The sequence below is a fragment of the Accipiter gentilis genome, chromosome 8, assembly GCF_929443795.1.
Source record: "Accipiter gentilis chromosome 8, bAccGen1.1, whole genome shotgun sequence".
NCBI lineage: Eukaryota > Metazoa > Chordata > Aves > Accipitriformes > Accipitridae > Astur > Astur gentilis.
The window spans coordinates 4638086-4663892 of record NC_064887.1 but is presented as its reverse complement, the minus strand read 5'-3'; the positions used below and the strand labels follow the sequence as shown (position 1 = coordinate 4663892).

At 42.6% G+C, this 25807-nt stretch overlaps 1 protein-coding gene across 8 annotated transcripts in view; it reads left to right on the top strand.

Moving 5' to 3' along the window:
- The window catches only part of FGGY (FGGY carbohydrate kinase domain containing), a 327630-nt gene extending 303434 nt beyond the window's left edge, over window positions 1–24196 (top strand). For all 8 annotated transcript variants that reach the window (XM_049807620.1, XM_049807621.1, XM_049807619.1 and 5 more), the window contains 2 exons: window positions 23142–23203; window positions 23961–24196. In XM_049807620.1, coding sequence (XP_049663577.1) covers window positions 23142–23203; window positions 23961–24042 — 144 coding nt within the window. In that variant the 3' untranslated portion in view covers window positions 24043–24196. The remainder of the gene's footprint in view (window positions 1–23141; window positions 23204–23960) is intronic.
- Window positions 24197–25807: the final 1611 nt, after the last annotated feature.

Sequence of the window (25807 nt, the reverse complement as noted above, 5' to 3'; positions counted from 1 at the left end):
TGACTACAAGATTTTTCAGGTATAAAATTGACTTTTAAGGGAGGTGTAGTCTTTTCTTTGTTTTGGTTGTTGTTGTTGGTATATCCTGCAAAAAGATAGGGAAAAGCTTTTTCATTGTTTTTATAAAGCAGATTGGAGTTTTATAAAGATTAGCCAGATTCTATAGAAAGAGGTGTTAGGTAATTACCTAATGTGGATTAGCTGAATTATTTAGCAGCCGTAGCAGCTGAGCAACTGAAGTACCCCGTAGGTACAATTTACAGCCCTAGAAGCAGCCCTGGAAGCTATGAGGATCAGGGTCACCTGGCTCACCTTCAAGATAACAGGCATAGAGTCCCCAACTATGAGAGAGATATATTGCAAACAGGGGCTTAAAGTTATGATGGTTCAGGGGAAATGATTCACTTACAACTTTGTACTAAAGGAACTCGGACAAGTTTTGTTTGTGCACTGCTTGGTTATGCTTAATTTAATGGACATCTCCTCCCCGTTGACTAAGGAAGTTGTTGGGTGATATAGCATAGAGGATAAAATCAAAAGCAAAACCCACAGAAAACACAAGTTTTATATAGATCAGCCAAGAAGAACACAAGATATGCTGTGTATCTGCCTCTTAACAATGAAAATGTTATAGACTGTCATGAATGTAAAGAAGTTCTTCAGTGCAATAGTTAGTCCACAACCTTGGTAATGGACCAACTGGCAATTGTGTATAGACAACATGTCTTAAGAACACCCATAAATAGTACTGGGCCATATTCAACATTTCTGCTGACAGAACTGGAGGGGATTAGGCTATTTCCATTTCTGGATCAAGCAGTCTCTGGTGTAATTTTGTTCCACTTATTTCAATGGATGTGCTTCAGTTGATGATCCGATCCTCTATTCCTCTTCCAAAGCATTACCTGTCAGGTCATGGATTGAAATTAATACAAGCGTCTTCTTGATTTCCATATTTTCAAAAGCAAGAACCAAGTGACAGATCAGGGAGGGGATAGTTTTTTCCTTAGAAATGGTAATAACTTGGGAAATCAAAAGAGGAAATAAAATGACTTCTCCCTGTTGAGTTAGGGAATGTTGCCTTCCCTCATCTCATTAAAAATTTAAAGCACTCTTGTTTTTGAGCAGGGTGAATTAGTAATTAAGTGCTATAATCAACTTGTGTAAACATAATATTGAAGGAGAGCAGCGAATTAATCATTTCGTTGGCTTGCCTTACCCAATTAATGCACCTTTTAGTAAAAGCCTTCCTGCCGTGTTGGGATGGGTTTTTTTTCTCCTGTTCCCTTAATCAGAGGATTTTGGAAAGGCAGAGGAAGTAGATGGTTGTTCTTAGGCACCATGCTGTACACAAGGAGTGTTTTAAGGTGCTGTGATCTTGCCTTCCTTCTCTTCAAAAGTTCTAGGTTTGTACCTGTAGAATTTAAGCCCAAGTTGTAATGGATACCATCCTTGGGCAAAGCTAGGTGACAGCTCTTGCTTTTCTGAGTAGTGTATTGGCTGGGTATGGCCTCTTCATCTAAGTGATTTTTTTAAAAAATTCCTTCCTGCATTGTATATGATCAGTCTCAATTGACAGGACATGTGCTCTGTTAAAAAAAAGATTTTAAATTTCAGTGCATAGCTTATATACCTACTGTTAGAGAGAGTATTCTGATGGTGAAAAAGAGCTGAATCTTCATAGTCCATTCATTTGTTGTTCTCTCACTTATGACTGGCAGCAAAGTTGTCAAGGGATGTCATGGACAGTTCATGATGTGGACTCTACTGCTTGCTGAGAACCAAACTGTTTTCCACGTAAGCAGCTAAGATGTTCAATGGCTGTGGAGTATATTTGCAGCTAACCAGACCTGGACTCAAAGCAGTGACTCAGCAGTAGAAGAACTCTATCCCTTTACCTCTTTGCTTGGTGTTTTGACACTGAAATACATCTTTGCCTAATTGAAAGGGGTTTTTTCTCTTGTGTAATAAAGTTAGATTCAATATGGCATGCATGAAACCACCAAGATACTGGCAATGCCTCTGGCTTTTGTATAGAGTCAGCTGCCTTCTTACCAGAAATCTTTAGAGAAATATAGATGAGAGAGAAAAATTAAAAGGCAGTGATTTGATGGCCACTGTCCAGTTCCTTGTGGCCTAGTGTTTATTGTACAAAGAGTGCCTTTTTAGTTAGCATATTTTGGCCTTACTGTCAGAAGCCTTTGCAGTAAGGGTAAAAAAACGGATGAATCACAACTACTCTTTTGCCCTAAGGATGATCCTTCTGTATTAAAGCTGAGAAATATAAATGCTTGTCTGTCTCTGCCAAGCACAGAATGAGCTTTCAATCACTTTGAGAGTGTGATTTTTTTTTTTTTTTAATTTTTTTTTTTCACTTTTCAAGCCGCAATAAATACGCAGAAGCATTTCTTACTTTCTTTCAGCTGGCTTCAGCGGACAGTATTTTCCATGTAGTTGGAAATCCTCTCTTGGTGGGAGTTAAATCACACATACAAGCACTACTACTTAGAGAGTCAAACAGCTGAGATGTGGCTGTAGCTGATAGCACGATGCTTTCACAAAAGTGCTAAGAAAAGTACCCTCTGTCTTGTTGCTGTTTACTGACATGTGATACTGGTTGACATCTGTTGCCCTTCTCATTTGAGGACTGTTTGCTTTACTAACTTTAACATTTCCACATTGCTATGCTGTTGGAAGTGCAGATACACAAATCTCCTTGGAGTCCCCAAGGTCCTTTTAGGAGAAGCAGAGCTGCCATCATTTGATATCATCCTGCTGGCTGCCTTTTATATTGGAGTTGAGAGAAATAACTCTGTTGCTGTTAAATGTTCTTGGTGGAGTGCAAAGTCTAATGCTATATGTTGTCATACATTTGATGTATTATCAGATCAGTACATGCTGTACAGTAGTGTTTGGTTCATTGTCACATTAGATGATTTGTAGTTGGTTTATATCACTTGAAATTATTACAGGTAAAAACTTGTCTAAGAAAATGTCAAAGTTTGTTGTAGCAGGTCATATAGCTACTGAAATGACAGATGATCTTAGTCCATAATCATAATGCAAAATTCTCAGTTAATGTAAATCAGTATTGCTCCAGGATTTCAGAGGAGTGACACCAGTTTACTCCAGTGCCCTGATCCGATCAAGCACTTAGGTACATCATCTAACTCTCAAGTAGGCAAGAAGCTCAGTTGAAGATAAGCAGGACTGCCCATGTGCTGAAGTACTTTACTGGATCAGAGCCCAAACAGGAATCTGACACACAGTTCACTGGTAGATGACGCATCTTGAAATGATAAAGGCTATTAGAGCTCTTGCAGTTGGTTCATATTATTACCCATTCAGAACCAAGTTGTGGGTGCTATAGGTAATAGGACACAAAGGTGGTGTCTTTTGTTAAGTGCTGTCCTTTTGTGGAAACTTAGCATGGTCCATTTTAAATGTCAGCCAGTACACAAATGTTCAGATTTGGAATTTCTCAGTAACTCTTTAATGATAAGGAAAGGCAGCTGCAGTAAGTCAGTGTAATATATTGGCTATAACAGAACTACCCATTCACATTAGCTGAGCGTTTGGCACAGAAGTACTAACGTTGGAGGCAACAATCTCAGAAATCCAGGACTTAAAGATGTGGCTGTATTATTTTTCTAAAAGTAGGTGGTTTAATGAAATACCACACTAATGAAATGAAATTAAATGAAACGTGGTCTTTTATTTGGACATCAGTAGAAGGAGATGGGGCACTGTGTGTTGGGATATCAATGTGACTTGCCTGTTTATTAGTTCTGTCTGAGAGTGGTGATAAAGATTTTATTACTTATTTTTCACATTTATGAAGATGGACTGAAAGGGTAATAAAGACCTCTGAGAGGCTCGAATGACCAAACAAATCTATTTAATCCTCTGTCTTTATGCTGAAGGTGTAGCTGGCCTTGCTCATTGGCATAGCTCCATTGACTTCACCTGAGTTCTGTATCTTGCATGCACATAACCCGATTACCGTGTTAGAAGCAACCATATGTATGTAAATGTAACCTCTTCTGTCTGTAGGCTCAACACGTATATCGTCATGCCTTTTAGCTTTTAATAAACTCACATCAGCTGATGTTGGCAAAGAATAAGATTTACTGTTTTGTTAATCTGCAGAAGTTGAGACTCTTACTAAACCAATGGTATGCTTCTCATCTGTCAGTAAGCCCAAGACCTGGCAAGCAGGAGAAAATATGCTGCCTAGAATAGTTCAGGTTCTGCTGCTGCATATTTTTGTAACAAACCATGAAATGACCATGGTGGAGTTTGTCTAAGGAGATGTACAATTAGTTGATTTTTTTTCAAGCAAACTAAGGCTAAGATCAGCTTGTAGAGGTAGTTTAATAATATCACAATGTTGCAGTTTTTCTAGCTTGCTGGCCCTGACTTTTCTTGAGGAAAGCCATAAATATGAGGAAACCATAAATGTGTCTTTATAGTAGATAGAAACATTCTTTAAAATGTACTGTGATCCATCTCCTTTCTATTTTAAGGACAGATTTTACCCACATACCCAGAGACATAGCTGAAGTCATTTGGACCTTGGACTCCCCTTCTGTCCAGGCCTTTAAGCAGGGAAAAGTGTGATAGCAATATTTTATAGGAAGGATGAGTACAAAGGAGGATACCATGGATCCTTTGTAACTGTCAGTAGCCAATAAGTTCCTTTTCAGAGTGCGTCTTGCTTAAATGATGTTCGGGATGTCAAACAAGTTAAAGTCTCTCTGCCCTCACCTTTTCAGTAGCTGAGCAGAACAACCTTCAAGTTATGCACTGGAGAATTGGAAACTCAATCTGGCTACATTGTGAGATTAATTTTCCATCTGGGATTTGCACTCTTGCTATGTCAGCGCAGGGGATCAGACTGTTCTGTGGCAAAGCGCAAGCATGTAGAGTCACAGTGCTAGCTGTCTGAAATGCTTGAGCTTTTTTCACAATAATTTTTTTGAAGGACGTTACGATCACTTAGTTGTGGGATTTGATGCCAGTAGTTCGTACCACCAGGACATACTTTTGCCACTCTATACTTGAAGAAGTTTTATTACTTACATATACTATGTTGTCCTTTCTCCTAAAGATGTCTAGAGGGGGTTTTTTTCTCAAAATTTGCCTTGTTTGTATAGCTTAACAAGACTCTGTTTACTATCTAGGCATTTCTAATACATTTCATTTTATTGTGGTTAACAGTAAAGACATTTTTCTTTATTCCCTTTCATATAATCATGGATCTGAAATGGTAGAGGAGAGAACCCGTAACCTTTATTAGTTTTATTAGCAATAGAAGGCAGTTGCTTTATTAGCATACTGGCTTTCCTCATTCTCAGAATTGGAATCCAGTTCCCATTCTCATTTCTTTGTTCAGCTAAGTCATAGGTTCTTGTTTCCTTGGTTTCTTAGATACAGACATATAACAACCATTCCCAACTCTTGCTTTCTTGTTTTGAAGCAACTTTTCACACATTTCTGAGGCACCGTTTGATACTAGAAATTGGGACAGTGACATGTAGAGAGAATCCATATGAAATTGCTTCATGGCTCTGTTCTGTTTTTACTGGGACAAGTGTTCACGTAATTATTAGCAAGACCATAATCATCACTCTTGAGGGAATTCTAGGCAGAAAGGCTAACCACCAAGAGGGCATGGAGAAGCATAAGTTGCTGACTTTTGCACAGATACTCCTCCAGATGAGGGTTGAAAAACATTAGAACAATATGGATAAGGAGAACCGCTGTGCCCATATCTTGCTGGGCCTTACAAGTATGTATAAACAGTGAAAGTGAGTTGCATTGTCATCTTCCACAAGTGCGCTTTTCAGCTAAGAATGATGTATAGGCCATGTACCCAATGTGTAGTACTCCTAGGAGTTGAATTCACCAAAGCATTACTAACCTTCAGTACATAAATGTATTTTGACCCATGTAGAGTCTGTTTGTGTGAGCACCTGCTGTAAGTTGCTGTTTTCTGCACAGCTTCCAGATCGTCCTTTACCAGGTAGAAATTTTAGGGAGGAGTGTGGGTGTGGAAGCTCTGATGGGAGCACATTGTTTTGTCAAGGAACAGTGTAAAGGGATGTGCACTGCACTCCTTGCTGTGCAGAGTGGAGTGGTTAGATCTCACCATGTCACATCTTTCGGAGCTCTGGAAGCACAGAGGACCTTCCAAGGGAAAACACTCTGGTAAATAAACCAATTGCTCATCAAAATTTTCTCCTCTGAAGAATCTCTCCCGAACAAGAGTATGTGTGGAGGGCTGTACCATCACCAAGCCCAACCTCCCCCTCCCAAAATTGTGGGGTGGAGGATGATAATGTGTCACATTTGGAAAGTCCCTTTGTTGCCCAGCCCTGTAGCTCAGAACTGAGTTAAACACCTTGGATATATTCAGCAAAACGTTGCTGAGTCTAGCAGCCTTGTGTCAGACTCCTTTTGCTTTCAGAATGCCTGGTAAGACTTGATTTTTGCCTAATTTTCCCAGACTAGTGTCTTCGTATCTGCTGTCATGAAATCACTAATATCTGTTAACTTCAGGTATTGAATCCTGTATCTTTAGACTAGACTGAGGGAAGCAGTGTTTGAGTGTCCTACAGCAGATAAATTGGATATGTGTTAGCTTCTAGGTTGGAAGCTGGCACTTAGCTTAGGTGAAAGAGATGAGTAATGGCCCTAAAGATGCTAAGCTGTTTGAAGCCCTTCTGATAAATGGGGTCTTTTTGTGATGAGCTATCCTCACTTTCTTTGACTGGTTGGTATAAAAGCTTTGTATATACAAGCACATTACTCATTATTTACTGGTCCTGGTTGTAAGGTTGTTTAATTTTGCAATAGTCCCATCTAAGGGATGATTCTTGCATTGCACGAAAGGGAGACTAAGCAAGCTTTGCTTTTCATTTGCTTTGTATAACTTTTTCCCTGTAGAAACACTGGCTAGCCAGCACATTTGCCATAAGACACGAAATGCCACACTTGTGGCTTTCTGGACATGGAAGTTCCACTCATCCCAGAGAAGAACCACAGGACTGGCATGGAAAGAGAATAAAAGAAACATGAGAAAGAAGATAGGTGTGGTGGAGAATGGGGCTTTTCTTTTTTGGCACTAAATCCCCGATATCCCCGCCATCTCCCTCTCCCTACTCCCACTCCTATTTCATCTTATTCCTCTTCTTTTGTTTTCTCTCTCTCTTTCCATGCTCTTTCTGTATCGCAGTCCCTTACCTGTTTCCTCACTTAATAAAAAGCAAAGAGGGGATGAGCTTGTGGCTCATTCAGTGCTGCTCCCTCAGGTCTACTCTCAAGGCTTGTAAGACTTCAGTAAAGCGTTGTGGTGTATCCTCTGTTTTATGGGTACAGCACAGCTACACAGCACTGACTGGGCTGTGCCAGTGTTCTTGGACTGGAAGAGGAAAGATTTGTGATGGCATTGATCACAGTGCTAAAATAAACCGCCCTCCCTTAGCCAGAGGGATATGAGTTTGTAAATGCCAGCATTTTGTACACAAAAGGAAGGACACTGGCTAAGGAAGCCAGCTGCCTAGGTTAGCTGTTCAGGATCGGAAAATGGCAAGTCTTTAAAAGCAAAGAGACAGAGAAAGTCATTTATATTAAAACAAACTCTGTCATGAGTCATTTGACTTCTTTTTCTCTTACACACATAGTTTATGTCTCAGGCCTTCTAAGGCCCGAGTAACATCTGATACTCTTTAGGCTGAGCCGGCTCTAATAAGAGTAGGTTCCTGCTTCCAGTTACAGTGTACCACTTAGACCTCTGTTTAATTTGAGTCTTGTGTTTACAGGCTGTAACTATTACTTATTTGTCATTTTTATGGTAATAGAAAAGATTGTTTGTCTGTGATTCAGTCCCAGACATGCTGTTGAATAGTTCTGTATCCTCAGCAGCAGCAGAGGAAAAGTGGCCCGAGAGGGGCTTTTACTTTTTGCCTCATTCATTTTCCTCACGCAGCTTCGGTCATGCAGGTCAGCAGGCACGAGTGGGGAGGCAGGTCCCTTGCCATCCCTCCCAGCCACAACCTCAGTCTAACAATATCACCAGAGCATTGCTCCACATTTCTCACACAGTTTGCATATGAGCTGCATGTGATTTTTCTTCCCTTCTACTGAAAGAGCCAACACCCAAGTGTACACTGTCTGAAAAATACAGCTTTTCCTTTTTTGCCATTTTTCTTTCTTTGGTCCTCTCCCTTTCCTTTGTCTCCTCCCTTCTCCCAGGTTTTTGTTTAAATATTTTTATCAGATGCTTCAGGTGCAGAAATAGCTAATTGCAGCTAGAAAATATGAAAGGTGTATGAATTCTTCAAGCCTTGTTAACTGCTTCTACCAAGGCCTATACAGACCTGAAACGGGAAAGTGAAACACAGACAAAGGTCAGAAAAGCTTTGTCCCACTCCAAAGCTTACAGGGCCAGTGTTCAAACATCCCAGCCAGCTTCTCTGGGCAAGGATAACCCTCTGGGCCCGCTGCTAAAAGTGACTGCACCTTAATTAAGCAGCATGACTCTTGTTCCCCCTAGTGGCTAATTACACAGGATCTGTTTCACACAAGCATTTCATTTAGCTGCCTTTGTACTTTCCTGCCTAATTTTCCTCCCATCCACATTTTTTGCTATGTTTTGTAACTTTCTCAATTTCTCCAAATGATGGCATTTGCCATTCTTTTGATTGTGACTTCAGAAAGTAGGAAAACGTACTGTGGATCGATAATACCTTGTATCTGCAACATAGCAATAGGATTTAGGGTTGGAGAGGTTTTTGCACATATTCCACCCATGCATGCTGGGTTTTTTCTGCAGCGTTAGCAGTAACAGTTAAGGAGGAAGGGCTTTTCTTTATCAGCATCCCTGTTTGTATTGTAACTCCTCAAGTATGAGCAGATACAAATGTCCAGAAATGTTAGACACCTCAAATCAGCAGGATTATTTAAAGTCCTTGAGATAAGAACTGAATTGGCTGGCTTCACAGATCAAACAAATACTACGTAAAATGTAGTGTAGTATTTCTTAGTGACAGAGAAAAAAAGCTGTATTTGCCAATGTAGTTCTTATTAGCAGCCTGGTAATGGGAGATAATGCATATATTGGGTGACACACTCTGTCATCAGCAGTACTAGTTCAAACCTAACATAAGCTACTGTAGTACCAAGTTCTTCTGAGTTTACCTCGATATAAATAAAACAGAATTTTGCAATGAGAAAACAATAGGTGTTACCTAACTTGAGAGTCAGAGTACATGGGCTTTATTCCCAGCTTTGCCACTGACTCGGTCTGTGACTTTGGGCAAGTTCTTTAACTGTGTTCTTCATCCAGCTGATTTGTGAAGCAGATGCAGTGATGTTTAAGTACCTCAGAGGCTGGTTTTATAGTTATGTTAAAGGTGATAGAATGAAAAGTGCCAAGAAAATCGTGATGATGCTAATGGTGTTGCTCTGGTGGATTAAAATAAATAAGAATGAAAAGGCCTGTAAACTGACAACCCAGTTGCACATAATTGGAACATCTTTTGACTTCTGAATGGGAAAACAAAGTCTTACTTTAGAACTGCAACGAGTTTATTATGTGTGGTAATTTTCATTACTATGTATGTAATGACAGATGGCCTATGCAGTATGGCATGAATACAACTCTGAAGTTTATATCAATTTTTCATATTTACAGCATTCATGACTTTTAAACATTGTGTTCATTTACAATGAAATGCACTTCACGTGGAGAATTCTTGTTTTTAGAGAATATTTGAGCAGGAATGGGAGACCACATCCTTTAAAGCAGAAACTCACGGTTTGTATTGGCAATTCCTTAGGAACAACAAAGGCTAATTCAAGATCAGCATTTTCATTCACAGGCTTGTAGCTTTAGACATCTATTGCTGTATCTAACACGTAACTGAGAGAGACTGGGTGCTGGTTTTGCTCAAGTTGCAGTTGAAGACATTTGCTGGAGACTTCTGAAAATCAGATGTTATCCTTTTTTGACTGCAGTGGGATCAGGATTAGCAGAAACAACAGACGCATCTTGCATTGCTGAGCATTTTTTGATTTGCATCTGAAACTGGTTTGTGACAGGTCCGTAACCCAATGAATATAATGTAAAACATTCAACAGGATAAGACCTCCTCGTTATAACTGTATCCTTTTTCTTGCATGTCTGGGTTGTATTTTTTTTTAATTAAGTTACTGAGTTGTAGATGGCCTGCATTCCTTCTGTTCCTGTAAAAATGAAATGACTGACAGCTTTTCAGTTGCACATGGTCCTACTGTTTGTTGGAAGAGGAGGGGGTAGGATGGGATCCTACCAAATTTTTGATGTATTATATAGAGAGAGAAAAGATTGTTGAGCATGAGAAAACCGCTCTTATCAAGCAGTATAGTTGGATCTGTTATTGATCTGGTTTGACTTTATATAGATCTTCACAAATTATTCTAATACCAATAACCAAGCCAGCGCAGAACAACGGGTAAGTGCGCTTAGAAAAGTTGTACAGTAAAATTAAGACTTTCATCAGAGAAAAGTAATTTAATTTCCCTCCCCCCATTCTAGACTTGTCACAGCCAAAGAAATACCTTTGAACAAAAACTGGCTTTTATTTTAGATTTGCTGTATTAAGCAATTTCCAAAGTACAAAATTGCTGCTAATGGAAAAGCGAAACAAATCTGGGATTTTGAGCTAGTAGAGTATTCGTGCAAGTAATTAGCCTGTACAAAAGGAGCATTCATCTTGAAATGACAGATAAGCGCTAAGGACAGGATTGAAAACTGTAAATATGTTAGCACTTCGAGTGAGAGCAGAGCTTCAGCACTTGTTAGACTCATCAGCTGCTGTAAACAATATGGATCTTTGAAATGATCTCTGCTGAGATCTCAGCACATTAGATAATGATATAGTTGTTCATTTTTGCTTCTTGTGTTTTGTTTTTTCTTTCAGAAAGCACTTTCTGCAAAGAATAGTCCTGTGATGCTGCCAGCACACACACTTTTCTTCCTCCGTGAGCAGACCCAGTGAGGGCTGCAGAGTCACTGTGGGGAGTAAAGAACAAGCCTGCAGAGCTGGGCTCTGCGTTTCCCGATTTATGCATGAGTGAGGAACAGTATGTGCAGCTGCAGTACAACTTTCCTCTCATGGCTGTGGCTCTACTCAAGGCTAGGAAAGGCTCTTTGAGGTCATCCAGGCTCAGTTCACAGTTAGGAGGCTTCTTCAAGTATGATTTTAAAAGGCAAGCTGTTCAGGTGGTGGTAGCAGTTTTTCTTGTGTAGCTTTGTGAAGGGTTAACAGTGACTGAGCTGTAACAATGGAGGGTTTCATGTTGTGAAAACTGCATACAGTAGAAATTAATTTGAAGCCAATAAATCCACTTTGCAAAGGACACTATAAAAAGCTTGCATACCACGATAACTCGCAAACACTCGCTGACCTTGCTGAGGTTCTGATTGGTGACCTACAAGTGAAAAGCTCCATGAGCCACTTGAGTATCTGCTATTCATCTCTTCTCTCGGCTTGCTGTCTTTAAATAAAAGGACAGATCCTCAGCAGCAGGAATTGGCTCAATTCTGAGGATCAGCTGAATCGTGAAGCACAAAGTGTTTTTTCTTTAGTTGTATCCCACATTGGCTAGATTTCCCTCCTAAGTGTTTGATACTAGTCTAGTGGCATTATTGATTCTCATGGAATATATGAGAAACTGAGGTGCAGAAGGCTTGCGTAACTTGTCCAAGATTAAAATTCAGGAGCCAAGGTATCCAACTGCCCTCCTTACAGTCGCAGAAGTTGTGCTGGGAAGAGCTTTCCCTCATAAGTGCTTCAGGAGCAGTGGGTTAGAAATTTCTCATTAAAGTGAATGAAGGGGCAAGGTTTCCTTGGAAATAGGAGCCACAAGGTGCAGCTCACTGAGGGCTTCTTTAAAAATGGGAAATAGGATGGGACAGCAAAGTAAAAGTAGGAATAGTGACCAGCTGGGTGTTGTAAGGTGAGAACAACCCTCTGGGGGGATTTGGTGCTGTTCGCCTTTCCTGGAGATAAAAAGGGCAGCCTATGAACAAGCTCACTAACCCTCCCACCTAGCCAAAATTTGGAGGTGGGAAGGTGGAGGGTGTCTAGTGTGCTCTTCTCTGCAAGATTTCAGCTTTTTAAAGATAACCCCTGGGGCAGGATGGTGCTACATTTGATCTTGGGCTGTGAGCCAGCCAAACTCTGCTACCACTTGATGACTCACTCACATGCTAACTGCACTTTTAATTCTAACTGGTGTGTTTTCAGACAGAACCAGCTATTGTTTTGGGCACAGTCAATTATAAAATGTGCTCTTTTTCTATTTGCCAAATGAATACAAATGCTTTCTTAGAAGATCTCCTAAGGAAAAAGATGCCTCAGATACCTTTAAAAATTCCTGCTGGCAATGCTGGGTGGCAGGTTTAGATTTGCTTGTTAAAAGAGGTTATGTAATATTACTGCAATCAAAAGCTCTTTTATGGCTCTGGGGCAGGTGGGGATTAATAGCCCTTGGTTTTGGTTTTGTACAGAAAAATGTCAGGCCTGACAGATAGCTAGAGTAGTGATGAGGGTAACTTTTGACATTTACCAACAAGAATAGTTTTTTCCCAATGAATTTGTGTAAGTTGGTGCCTACAGGTTTTTCCATGCAATAAATGTAATTGCAATGTACAGAGCGGTTGTGTGTATAAAGAGGTTCCCACTTACAGAAAAGTTTTAATGCTAAAGAGAACTGTATTTACCATTTCCCAGTGGTCTCCAAGAGATACAAGCCAAACTTTTTAGGAGCAAGGGAAGCAGAACATCTATTCCGATGTGACTATAACAAGTTCCCTCATATAAATCTCTCTGAATTCTGTGTCCGTAGGAATCCCACAGTTCAGGTTGGGATTCTCCCTTGCTGCTGTTAGAGCACATTTGGCAACAGACTGGCTGTTCCATCCATCAGACCACTGTCAAACCAAGCTTCGCAGGTTTTGAAGGAATCAAGAGCTTTCTAAAATTTTGTAGCAATATGTGTCCAGCATTTAAAGTGCTTTTTACAAACAGCACTCTTCTTAAAGGACAGTTTTAATCACAGAAGAGCAAATGAGAGCAGTAGCTTCTCATCCCTGGCTGCCTCTGCTTTGCAGACCTAGAGAAGAGAGGGTGCCCCATTTTTTAACAAAAGGGGACAATATCATCAGCTGATCAGTGTGTCTTGCTTCAGCTCTCACTCAGTTTAGTCACTTGTAGCCTCTAATTTGGGAAAGAAAAATACTGTCTGAAACAGTGTGCTAGAAAAGGTTGCTAACTCCTTGTCTTGTAGCAATCATTGCAAGGAAACCAAATGCTCTCTGCCATAGACAGCTATCTTCTTTGTACTGTGCTTCACAAGGAGAAATGGCTATGCAGTCTAGTTCTAAACTCTTAACAGATTTCTCATTTCTTCTAGGTTTTATTCTGCCCACTGTACGTTGGATATCTATAAAATACCAGTTTTAAGTGATATTTTAATTTTTGGTTGGAGATAGGATGTCTGTAAGGTTACCAGAAAGGCTGTCTTCGTATTTTAATGCAGTTTTACTCTGTTTTAACATCTCAACCTTCTACTGGTTTACAGTAGTGAAAGACTTTTTTTTTAAAGGTCTCTTTTTTTTTTTTATGAGCCTCTGTCCAGGGTAATTTCCCAAATGCAGTCCAGATTGGGTAAAATGTAAGCATAATTCTGAGGTATAGGTTTTTTTATAGTAAACCACACGTCAGATTAACTAGATAAAAAATAATCCACATCAAAACTCACAGCAGGGATTTCCCTCATTAACCTCAGGTAGACACTGGAGCATGGCAAAGAATATATTTGAAAGATGAGGGGAAAAGGGAAGTCTCCTCAGCCAGTGTTGGAAACAGGGAAAGAATAATTAGATGGAGAGGAGTGAAACGTTGCAAGTAGTTTCATTTTCTTGGTGGAGTAACCCTAAAGCAAAATGTAGGCAGAAGTTGTTTTTGTGACAAAATCCCAGCTAGATACCCCCAAAATGCTAAAACCCACCAAGTGGGGAAATGAATGGAGAGACGTGTGCAGATTAATTAGATCGAAAAAATGTTTTGACAGCATAAGTGAACATATGGAAAGAATTGAGAGAACCCGATCCAGTTCCCCATGTGTAAATGATGCCTTAGCCATAGCTCATAAAGCAAATACAGATGCAAAAAAAAAAAAGGAAAAAAAAAGACCCCTTTCCTATCCCCTCCCCCCAGTAAACCCCAATCCATTGCCAGATGGCAAATAAAAGTTTGAACTCAATGACTAAACGCAAGGAAAGCTGTATGTTCAGCATGAACGTGAAAAGAAATCAGCTGAATAAATCTGAATTTTGCACCTTAAAGGAAGTGGTGCAGTTCAACTAAATATTGTGTCAAGTACACAGCCGAGTGTCAGGATATCCTGTGCGGATGCTTGTTCTTCAACTTCTCTTATTTTACCTTCCCCTGTCCAAATGACTCCTGCTTTCTGTCCAGCTCATTTCTTTTGTTGTGCAAGTTAGTGTGGAATCACACACCTGCTCTGCCTGCCCCAAAGGTTTTACCACCTAAAATTGAGGCTAAAAGCATTAGGACGGGTACTGCAAGCAGAGGGTGAGAAGGGAGCCAGAGAAGCAAATTAACTTGTTCCAGGTTGTGCAGAGGAGCAGCGCTCCCAGGCTTAGTTTACTCCATCACCAGCAGCGATGAGTAGGGAGAAGGCTGATTTAGCTTATAGCTGTAGTGCAGTGCCCTGCATCGGGCTCTGATGTAGGAATCTGCTCTCTTGCTTTCTGTTAAACACAGCTGCCTGTCAGCATAACGTTTCCAAGCCTAAAAAGGGGGGTTAAATCAATATATTTTCCTGTGGTTTATATGGACAAACCTTCCTAGTCTATTGTAACAGCGATGCTGTGTCTGGTTAACAAATTTATTCCACCTCAGAAGGGGGTGAGGGAAATGTACTGTCCGTGCCAGTTGGTGGTGTAGTCAGGGAGCCTCCTCTTTGGTGAGGAAGCTGCCAGCCCTGGCATCGTGGCATCGCCACCCACAGCGTGGGACCGGCGAGGAGGCGGAGTGGGCCCCAGGCTGTGGAAGGTGGGCAGCCTGGGCAGACCTCTGTGCTGCTGTGATTGCACCTTATCAGTATCTGTGCTAGCCGTATTAAAGCTATCTTGGATCTTCACACACAGACCTTGTAAAGTGGACATACGCTTCGTGAATAAGCTATACAAGCGCATGTCAGGGTAAGTGCGGCCAAACTGTGGCCCAGCTCTGGTGCAGACTGCTTAGATGCTGCCCACAGACTGTTGATTCATGGCACCCAGTGCCAGCAATCTGCAAAACTGAAACGGGAGCTAAACACTTGGGCTCTTTCCATTGCCCGGGTAAGCTGAAACTCCTGTTAAGCTGTCAAGTTTGCATCCAAGAAGCTTTGGGCACTAAGAGGTGCCAGCAGTGGAGCCCTCACAAAGCAAACTGCTTAATTATTTGATAGTCAAAGGCAACTCGGGGGAGTGCAGAGTCAAATCAACAACAAACCAACCTATATTTAGTAGCAGTGTGGCTGGAGCTTAGACCCAAACATAGTTTCCAGCTGATAGATGATGTGGCAATCATAGCTGACCCTCGTCCCATTCTAAATTTGGTCTGCGGAATAAGTAATTAATATCATCTCTAGCACAAGCCACCCTTTACAGCAGCTGCATTGCCACTGCTGCTCCTCTTATGGCTTTGTCTGTCGGCTGGCCAGCCTGGCTGAAGCACGAGCTCTGTGTTACACTGAGCTACGGTGTCCACAGCCTGGCTGACCCTCAGTGTAGTCACTGAAGCAGAGTAAAAGTAGGTGTTCTGGAGGTGAAGTGGTACCGTGACCTTACCTGCACTTTTCTCTACTGTTATGTGATCTCTTTTCCATTTTTTCTTGTCTGGGATACTAAGTAATGAAAACCATGCTCCTACGGTACAGGACAGGTTGAGTGATACGTACTTGGAGGAGACATGGAGGGCTGCAGTAGGACTACGAGCTCTGTGTACCACCCACAGTACAAAATTAGGAACAAACCTAGAGTTTACAAACTCTGAGTACAAGCCAAACCAAACCTGGGGGAAAACAATGGGCACAGCCTATTTCAGAAAGAGGTAACTGAAAATTAAAAGACTAAATTACATGTCCCACGTAACTTGGGGAATCTGTTCCAAACTGTCTGGATCCTGAACAGTGCTTGAACCAGAAAACTACCTTGTCTCGGTAGTGAGAATCCATCCAGTTGGCCTCTGTCAACTGAAGTTGGATGGTTTAGGGGTAGAATAATGCTGGGCTGCTTCTAAGCTATGTGCCTGATTGCCCTCCACCACTGTAACAGTCTTCAGCAAACAAATGTGTAAAATATTCCTCTTAAGATGGGCCAGTGCTGTTACTGAATGTATGGATAGTGAGATTCAAAAGGTCAGTGACGTTTCCTGGAAGACAGACTTGAACTCAAGTCCTGAGCTGGTGTCCTGCTCGCTGGACCTCTATCCTTTTGTCCTTTTCTCCCTCCTTCTCTGTAGTCTCACTTACAGACACAGACAGAAACACTCTCTCTCTCTCTCTGAGGTTTGATACGAACACAGAAATCTATGTTGGAACAGAGCAAAAGGAAAATACAAGCTTGTGTGAAATTTTCCACCTTTTCACTAAATGAATGAAAGCCAAATTTTCACACTTTGGTCTTAGGTGTGAAATTTTTGCTCAGCTCTAATATTTATCCATAATGTGTTTTAAAACTTGGCTCACTCCATTCAGAATACCACAGAGAATTGAATTACAGATTTTGGGCTTTGTGCATGCTGCCAAGATCTGCCCCTATAACTCAAACAAATTTAAGGGGGGAAAAAACCCACTAGAAAAATATTGTATATGGTCCATCACATGCTTTCTTCATGCAGTCATATACCACTAAAAAGTAATGTTCTGCTAGGGCTGTGTTACATAAATATATTCATGTAACTCCCGTAAGCATAGATAAGATGAATTTTGCATCTCCAGGCTATTGAGTAAGCAATCCCTAAATAAAAGCCTGTAAGAAAATAGCAGCCTTGCTTACAATTCTTAGAAAAGTTTAAAAGCATTTCTTGAACATCAGCATTTCAAGCAATCTATTTATTCCCCTCAAATCCAAATATATCTGTGACTGAACTTCTTAAAATGATGCTAGTTAGCATCTGTTAATCTCAGCTTATGTGTGTGGAATAGAGATGAGTGAGAGAGAGATTCTTCACTGTTAAAGAACAGTAAAAGTTACTACGCGGAACATTATTTACTGTATTTGTTATGAGGGCTTAGAAGTGTAAAGAAAGTCAGTCTGTTAGTTTGAAGGTACTTACACCTGCTGAATTCTGCAAATCAGAACAAATCTGGTGGGGAAGAATGTTCCTACATTTCGGTCTATTGTGAATGTGAATGGGGCAGCTTTTAAATTCTTTTCCTCTGATGCTGGATCTGTGACAGTAGAGCTGTACAAAAACACCAGAGAGTCGAGACTGGGCTGAGTGGGAGTCTGGGTAACGTTTTCAGGGTAATGAAGGTGAAATTCGTGTTTCAAAGCTCTGTGTGGTTCAGAAATTGAGACTGACCTTCGATGCATAGGCTCGTGTCATCCTCAGGAATATGTGAAGAAGCATGTTTGCTGGTACTAATTTCTCACCGTGTTTGGCTGTAAGAATGACAGCATTTGATCACTTGGCTTGTATTGGCACAATAAAAATGAATATAATTTCCTCCTCCTGCATAAGTACTAAGATGAGGTGAATTAACAACTTCAGCTTGGGAAGAAGAAGACTAAGCCATGCATCTCATTCCAGCTTGTGCTGAGATTCCTGAATTAGTTATCTTGTAAGTTATGATCCAAAACTAGTTTTACAGCAGAGTTATTTTTCATCCTTCCCATCATTCGTAGGCCAGTCATTCTTGGTGCAACAGAACCGTGGCTGTCACTGGACAAGCCATAAACGAGCAGCGTTTGCAGAGAAAACTTGCTTAATTGGCTTTAAAGTATCCCTCTTGCTTTTCATCTTGTTTAAGGATCCTTCCTCCAAGAAGCTGCCACACTGTTGCTGTAACTGGAGCATGGTATACCCACACAGTTTGGTGAGCTTTGCTGTATGCTTTTGTATGTGCAGGCCAAATGATTCCAGCCACTGAAATTGTACAGTAAAACTTCAGATGATATGTGGTTGTTTTCACTGTTAAGTTAATAGCTATGCTAGGTAAAAGTCCAGACATTTCTTGGGATTATCAAAATGAGTAAGTGGGGAGAACACAGCTGGGAAATTGCATTTGTGCTTGAATGCCTCATCCATTTAATTTTGGATACAATTTTTAAAGTACCTAAATAAAGCAGAAGCCCAGATTCTTAAGGGGACTGATGTTCCCAGCTCATTAATTTCAATGGGATTTTGTTAACTTGACTTCCTTACCTAAGGCTGACATCCCTAAATCTGATTCCTTACTTTTAAGGGTCTACATCCCATTAATTTTCAGTAATATTTAGCCACATAAGTCCTTGAGTCACTACGGAAAATCAATCTTAGGGACTATTCGTGAGTGGGCTAATCTTCCTTGGCTCCCTCTGTAGTCCCAAGGGAGATGGGCTCCTCTTATGGGACGAGCAGGATCATGCTGGGTGCTCTGAGATAGCCTTTGCAGGAGCCCATTGGGTAGGAAATCAGAGAAGACTGGTCTCCCAGTCTAAGCTAGCCCTTGTAAGCACCTCCGGCGAGCTCCTGATGCCAGGCTGACATGCTTTTCCTGGTATGACAGAGTATTTGCTGCGCTGCGGCTGCCACACAGTGTTAAAAACCTTTTTCTTTCCATTACTGAAGGGACAACAATTGAAATTGCCAGCTTTTATGTGCTGTATCAAAATAGGATTTCCCTAGGAGATAGGGTTTTCCTTGGTTTCCAAATAGGGTTTCCCTGGAAGATCTACTGCCTGCTGATGTACTGAGGCTACCCGGGTGTCTTAAACTCATCCCCTGCCCCAGAGCATGCTGAAGACCAGAATTCAGCCACCAGTACCGAATGAATTTGAATGACTGCTGGCCTTCCCAGCTGGGTTGTCCTTCCAGCAGCAAAATGGCACCTTGTTCTGAAATCTTGGTGGGCCTTGGAGCATTTGGTTCCCTGGGTTTGTGTTCCCTGTCCTTCTGTCCCGGGCAGGGTAACCTCATTTGACTAACTCTCTCCATGGTAAGCAGAGTGTTTACTGGCTTGTATCTGTCTCAGCTTTGACACTCTAACAAAAGGTTAGAAATCATGAATGTATCCCTTTATTTCTGCTCCACAGTGCCTCTCTTTTTTTCTATGTAAACCCTTCACTTGCCTCTTGCCCAGCCTTTAGAAATGATGATCGAATGAGAACTTTCAGGGTTTATTTATAGCATAGCCTTTATGGAAAGAGAGAAAAGAAATGATTAAAAAGCAATTTTACAAAATATTTTGTTTTAAGAGAGAATTCATTGTGTTTAAATCACTGTATTCATTGTACTGTCTAGACTGGCAAACAAAGAAGATAGAGCGTCATTCAAATTAAGATTGTGAAATTCTTGGTGACTGGAGTTATGGATTTGGATGTCAACCCTCAAACAAACTATTTCTGAACAGCAGTATTATCACTTTGCTATATTTAAGGCTTTGTTGGAGACAGAACAGTGCACAAGGTTGATCTGATTCAGTAATGCGATTCTAATGTTTCTTTGTTTCCGATTTCATTATAAATTCATATTTTCAATGTTCTGTTCCTCTTTGTCCCCAGAAAATTGTTGAAAAGACTCTCCTCTGGGAGTAAAGTTTTTGTTCAAACTAACAATGACCAAACTGACTTTAAAAACAAAAAAACACACAACCGAAATGCAAATTAAGAGAGGGAATTAATTTTGGATATTTTGAGCAACGTAGAATAAGTGAGTTGAAAATTGCTGGCTGCGTATTTTTTTAACGTGTTATTCCACATTGCTGTGGTACTTGCTGTGAGACCTTAATGCTGTGGATTCTCAAAGACCTATGTATTTTCCGTAGATTTAAAAATACAAAAGTAGTTTAGCTGATAAACTGGAAAGACTGCTTTGGCATCTTCCTCCTTCGCTGAAGGTGGATAGATGGGTGAACCAGCAAAAGATAAGCAGCAGCCAGGCCCTGTTCCCCAGTTTAGATCGGTCTTGAGGGACCAGTTTTCTTTCAGGGACCTCTCCAGCCTGTCCAGCTCCCGGCCCCGTGGGAGCGATGGCACCCTCTCCGGCTGCCCGACAGCGGATGGAGCCTCTGTGCTGGGGGTTTCAGGTTTGGGGACACTTCACAGAGAGTGTAGGAGGCTTTCCTACGCCCCATGGAGACTTGGTTTCACCCTTTGAAGACCACAGCTGGTCTGAAAGCCGGAGTGTCGCAAGTGCTCGGGTGGTGTTGGACCCCAGCAGGGTGTCAAAGGGGCCGGGGCTGCAGCGGCCGGCTGGGCAGCCGTGCCGAGCCGGGCTGCCCTCACACCTTCCGTGCCTGGCCGAGTCAGCGCTGGTGTCTGTTCTCTCTTGAACCAGCCTGAGGAGACCTGTAGTTAGATGAGTAACAGCATAAAAATAAAACCTGTCTGAAGATATGTTTATCTCAAAAGGCTGGCTTATTTCCCAAAGAAGCAGTAATGCATTTTTCAGTACTGGAAGTCGTAAGAGGCCCCAGAGTAAAGCAGAACGTGAGTGTGTGGAGTACTTAGGGCAGAAGCAGAACATGTCCTGGGAACGGTGCTGTTTGTATCCTGTTCCCTTAACGCTGCCCAGAATAGGGCAGCAGCAGGCAGGCCCTGCGTGTGCGCAGAGGGGGTGAATGGCAAAGTTTGGCCCTTCCTTTCTTTTTTTTTTTGCACCTGTGGAAAAAAGTGGATTTGTCTGAGACGTTTAGAACCTTCAGATGCCTTGGGTTTATTTTCGTGCAGTATCTCCAGGGCAATTCAAAAGGAGTTGTAAAGCAGAGAGCGGAAAGCAAAGTGACTCATCCCATTAGTGAGAGTGCTTTGAGGGGCTTCGCCTTACATTTTCTGTAAGACACAAAACTATCTGGAAAAACAGTATCGATTGTAACATAGGGAGTTGTCTTTTACTATCTGTGTGGTCATTCATTTTTTCTGGGGTAGCCTCTAAATCCAGCTGGCCATGTAAGGGAGTTAAAAGACAGACTATTGTAAACAGGAATAATGCTTGAGCTAGCATCACCTGTTAAAGAACAGGGAATAAAATGCCCATTTCCCTTACTGGGAAAGATATCAACCTTTCCATGCCAGTATTTTAATCTGGCTGGTGTGTAGAGTCTCTGTGCCAGCAGGCTCACATGTCCCAGAGAAAAGAACACACTATCTTGCTGGAAGTGTTATTTCAAGGGTGTTTCTTGGGGAATCAAAGTACAATCAACTTCTGCGCCTAAGAAAGAGTATAGGCATAGGAGTGCACAGAAATGCTCCCCTGCTGTTTTACCAGAAGCCCTAGCGGAGTAAAATGCTGACTGCGCCATCCCTGGCAGTGCTTCTTACTTTGGCAGAGCCACGATTTCATCCAGTATTAACCCCCCGAAGTTGACAAACATAGCAAGTAGGTGTTCCACATTCTAGTACCGCATTTGGACTGGCAGTATAAAAGGACGCGTTGATGCTGAAGGCTGAAGCAAACACGCCCAGAACATGCCAGGTAATACCCCAGGTTCAGCCAGCCAGGCGAGCTGGCGGCTGCCTGCTGCTCTGGCACACGGATGGCATCCCAAGCACTTTGTGCCTAGCTGAGCAAACACTGCTGTGCAAGGGAGAAAGAGTACCTGCTGGCTTCCCGGGCAGCCCACGTACATCCTGGCATTTAGGTCGTGATCGTATTTCTTTAACGCAGGGGAAATGGGAAACCAGAAGATGTAAGGTCTGTCGGTCAGCTTCCTTATCCTCAGAGCCTCCCTGCCTGTCCTGGGCTGGTGAAACTGTGCTTACGTTGCTCATCTATGTTGTAAGTTTCTAGGAGATCCTCGGCTGTAAAATGCTGGATTAGTGGAAAGCAAAGACTTTACTACAGCGGATACTACAGCCTATAAAATCATCCCACCCTTTTACAAATCTAGCCGTAGTAGCTGACTAGATGGCTTCTGGCAGCAGCACAGGCTGACTGTTCTCGGGGGTCACTCTGATACTCTCCTAGTGCTGTGCTTTAGGTACTAACATTAGAACAGATTTAGGGTCCTGCTTAGAAACTATGAACACTGATACAGATTAGGGCAGACGCTGATTCTTGAATCCTGATCTTTATGTTTACAACTGTTCCATCTGAAAGCTATTGCTTTAATGCTCCTTGTGAAAAAACTTCCACTGAAAATAGGTGGTGCCTGCCTGTTCCTTCACCCTTGCCTGGGTGCTTGATCCTCTATTAACACCGGTGATTAGGGTCTCATTCCAGTGGGATTGCTCAGGTGAATCCACAAAAAATCAGCATCTTGTAGAAATCAGGGAAGGAACCAAATCATTGGGTCCTGTCCCTTCCACACGTGACTGTCCCAGAGACTCCTGCAGGGGATTCTGCGAGATCTCTTCGTCTGACTTTGGTTTGGCCAAAAGCAGAGTAGGATCCAAGTCTGTCCCTTACACCTTTATACTGGAATGTGAGGGCAGCTGTGGGCTCTGTAACAGAACTTGGCAAGTTACCTTTAGCTTCTGGAGCACACTCGAGTCCTCCCTTGCTGCAGGGGGTTGATACTTTAAGAATATGGTAATGGGATCTCACGTACAGTATCATTTCATTTGAGAAATCTCCCTGCCGGGGATGCAGTGTTTAACATTTCCTCCGGTAAGTGTAAATAATAAAAGATAAGTCTGTTCTGCCTCGGACTCCCAGTAAGAAAGAGGAACAGATTTTGGTTTACCGAGGGGTCTGCAGTACTTTGTTCTCATGACTACTATATAATGGGATTGAACATATTTTAAGCCATCTGGCCTGTTCAGCCGAAACAAAATACATCAGTAATGTTCCGATTGTTTTTGAAACATCTTGTTCTTGTCAAAAAGTATTTTAAATCAAAACAGGCTTTTCCAGTTTGTGTTTGTCTTTTACTAGGAGGCCATGGCGAAAATGGGGAAAATTGGGAGAGTCGTGCAGCCTAACCACCAGCATAAAAGGTGAGCCTGGCTGTCGGGTGTTCCTCGGTGAGAATGTACTGAAAACGAAGTTGAGGTCTCTCTCTTCATAGCCCTGCTTGATTGCAGCAGTATTTCAGACCCCGGTTTTTCAAGGGCTATCCGGGCGTCCGGCTGGGCGGTCCGGCAGGGGGCTGCCCGTCGCCGTCGGTGGGATGGCGGCCCCCCGAGCCCGCGCCTTCCCTTGGCGGGGGTCGCGGCAACCTCGGCGGCGTTTCCAAAGCCGCTGCGGTTCCCGGGTCTCTCGGACCCTCGCGTTCGTTTCCCGTCGGCTTCGCCACCCAGCTGCCCGATCCCCGCGTCGGGCACCGGCGGGCCGGGGTCGAGGCGGGCGGCGCGGAGCCCGCGGCGGGGCGCCGGCCCCCCCTGGCGGCGGCGAGGAGGGAGCGGCGTCCGCCATTCCAGGGCGGCCCGGAGCGCGGGAAGCCGTGAGGCGACCTTCGCGGGGCCTTGAGGGGGGCGGAGGAGCGGCCGCGGCCCGGTGCCCTGCCGCTCCCGCGGCGGGGGAGTCCGGAGGAGAAACGGTCTGAAAATCAAAGCTGGCTCTAGGGCCGGTGAAAGGTGCGATTAGAACTTGGAAAACACTCGTTTGGGGGGAAGCTGCGCTCCGGCGGCGTGCGGGGCTCTGCGCCGAGTCAGAGCTGTGATTAGGATGCCGAGGGAAGGAAGTAACACGCGTGTTACAGGCGGTTCAAATCGTAACATCTCAGGCGCTGTGGAAATTAACTTTCTTACACAGATTCTATGACAAGAAGTACGAAGTGTTTTTGAAACTTGTGGAACATCAGAGAGAGTATCGCGCCATCATGAACAGCTTCTAATCCAGAGTCACGTAATCTGGGAAGAGCAGCGATAACGAATTTCCAGACACTTACGATGAGGGTACTCTCTCCTTACTGTACCGTCTATGTTAAAAATATACTTTTGTCATTTAAAGTGTACATTTTAATTTTTAATGAGAAATAAAAATGCATTCAGTTCACTGTGAAGCACTGGCTATTTTCTGTCAATAATCCCTGCACCCCAGGGACAAGCAATAATCATTTGCTCCACTGAAAGAAGACAAGACAACCAGCTGCGGGTACCCCAGTGCCAGTGTTTAGACTGGCTGCAAGCCGGAACAGCACGAGGAGCAACGTAACTCACTCGGATGGGCTTGAGGTGCTGCCCTTTGCCATGCTTTTCACAGGTAACTACACCTGGCATCGCACATGGTCCTTTTAACCTTACTGTCTGATACAGCTAAGACCCAAACATGATTTCCATTGGAAAGTTCTGCTTGTGTTTTTTTTTTTTACTCTGATTATAGTACTTCTTTGGTGGCTGCTATTTGAGAATCACTTTTCCAGCTGTGCAGTCCTTCTCCCTCTGTTTTCTTCTGTTTCCTGCTCTCTTTTTTTCTGTCTCCATTCGTGCAGCACCGTCTTTTTGCTATCAATGATTTGTGCCATTTTGTCTTTTGCAAGTAACTCGCTCTTGGTGCGCATTAATCACTGTGCAGATGTGAAACAGCCCACTGTTGACATTGAAGGACTAGGTTGAGCAGACACAGTTGCTGAAAATATGTTCATAATGCAGGTGCATTCCTTCCATCCTGCCAGCTGCCTCGCGGGGAGTCAGCCCTGAAAGAGCCCAGCTCTCCCCGTCCGTTCTCATCACGTTGCTTCAGCCAGACCCAGCTCAGAGCATGTGCATCTGCACAGCCAGCCAGCTGCAGAGTTGAACTCAGCGACAGCAGGTACAGGGAACACAGTGGGAGAGAGAGAGGGTTTTCCTTCCTCTGAGCATTTGTCAACGCTCAGAAACCTTCCTGGCTGCCTGCTGGCCAAATCCAGTCAACAAAAGGCTTTCGTTTGTTCCTGGGTGATTTTGAAGGTTGCCCTGCATAGTTAGTCCTACAAGGTGCTGCCAGGCTCACAAGGACAGGTCGTGGCATAACTGGGCTGTGGAAGGAGAGCGTTTGGACTCTCTGGTTGTATACAGCAAAAGTGTTTCACCTCTGACAGTACAAATTGTTTTGATCTTGCAAGATCCAAACACTGCCAGTGCCTTCAGTGAAATTCTCTCAGAAATTCTTTCTTTCTTTCTCTGCCATTTGTCTCTTACTTCTTAATAAAAGATACTATTCTGTTTAAGAAGCAAAACCAGGGTCCCCAGCTGAAGGAGAGGGTTAAGAAGCAAGGGGTGACAGAACGGAAGAGCATATTCAGATCAACTACAGCTCTGTTGTAGGTCACTCATGAGAACCCTTCTTTCCTTCAAACTGTGAACTGCCATCCTCCTGGTGAGCCTGTATTATGCAAGAGAAACAACCTACAGTCCCTTTCCACAGAGTCAGCGTTCATATAGATGGACTCCATCTTTATACACTTAGCTTGATAGAAATTCCATTCTTTAGTATTGGCATAGGCTGTAATTCCCAGTTAAATGCAAACAGAAGTTACACAATAACGAAATTGCACTTAGAGAACTTGGAAAAGAATAGTTTCTGGGTTTTTTTATGTTAGTAGTCAGCACTCAAAAACATCTGGTAATTTTTTTAAAGAAACAATGCACTTCCTGCCTTGTAGTTCATGGAAAAGCAAT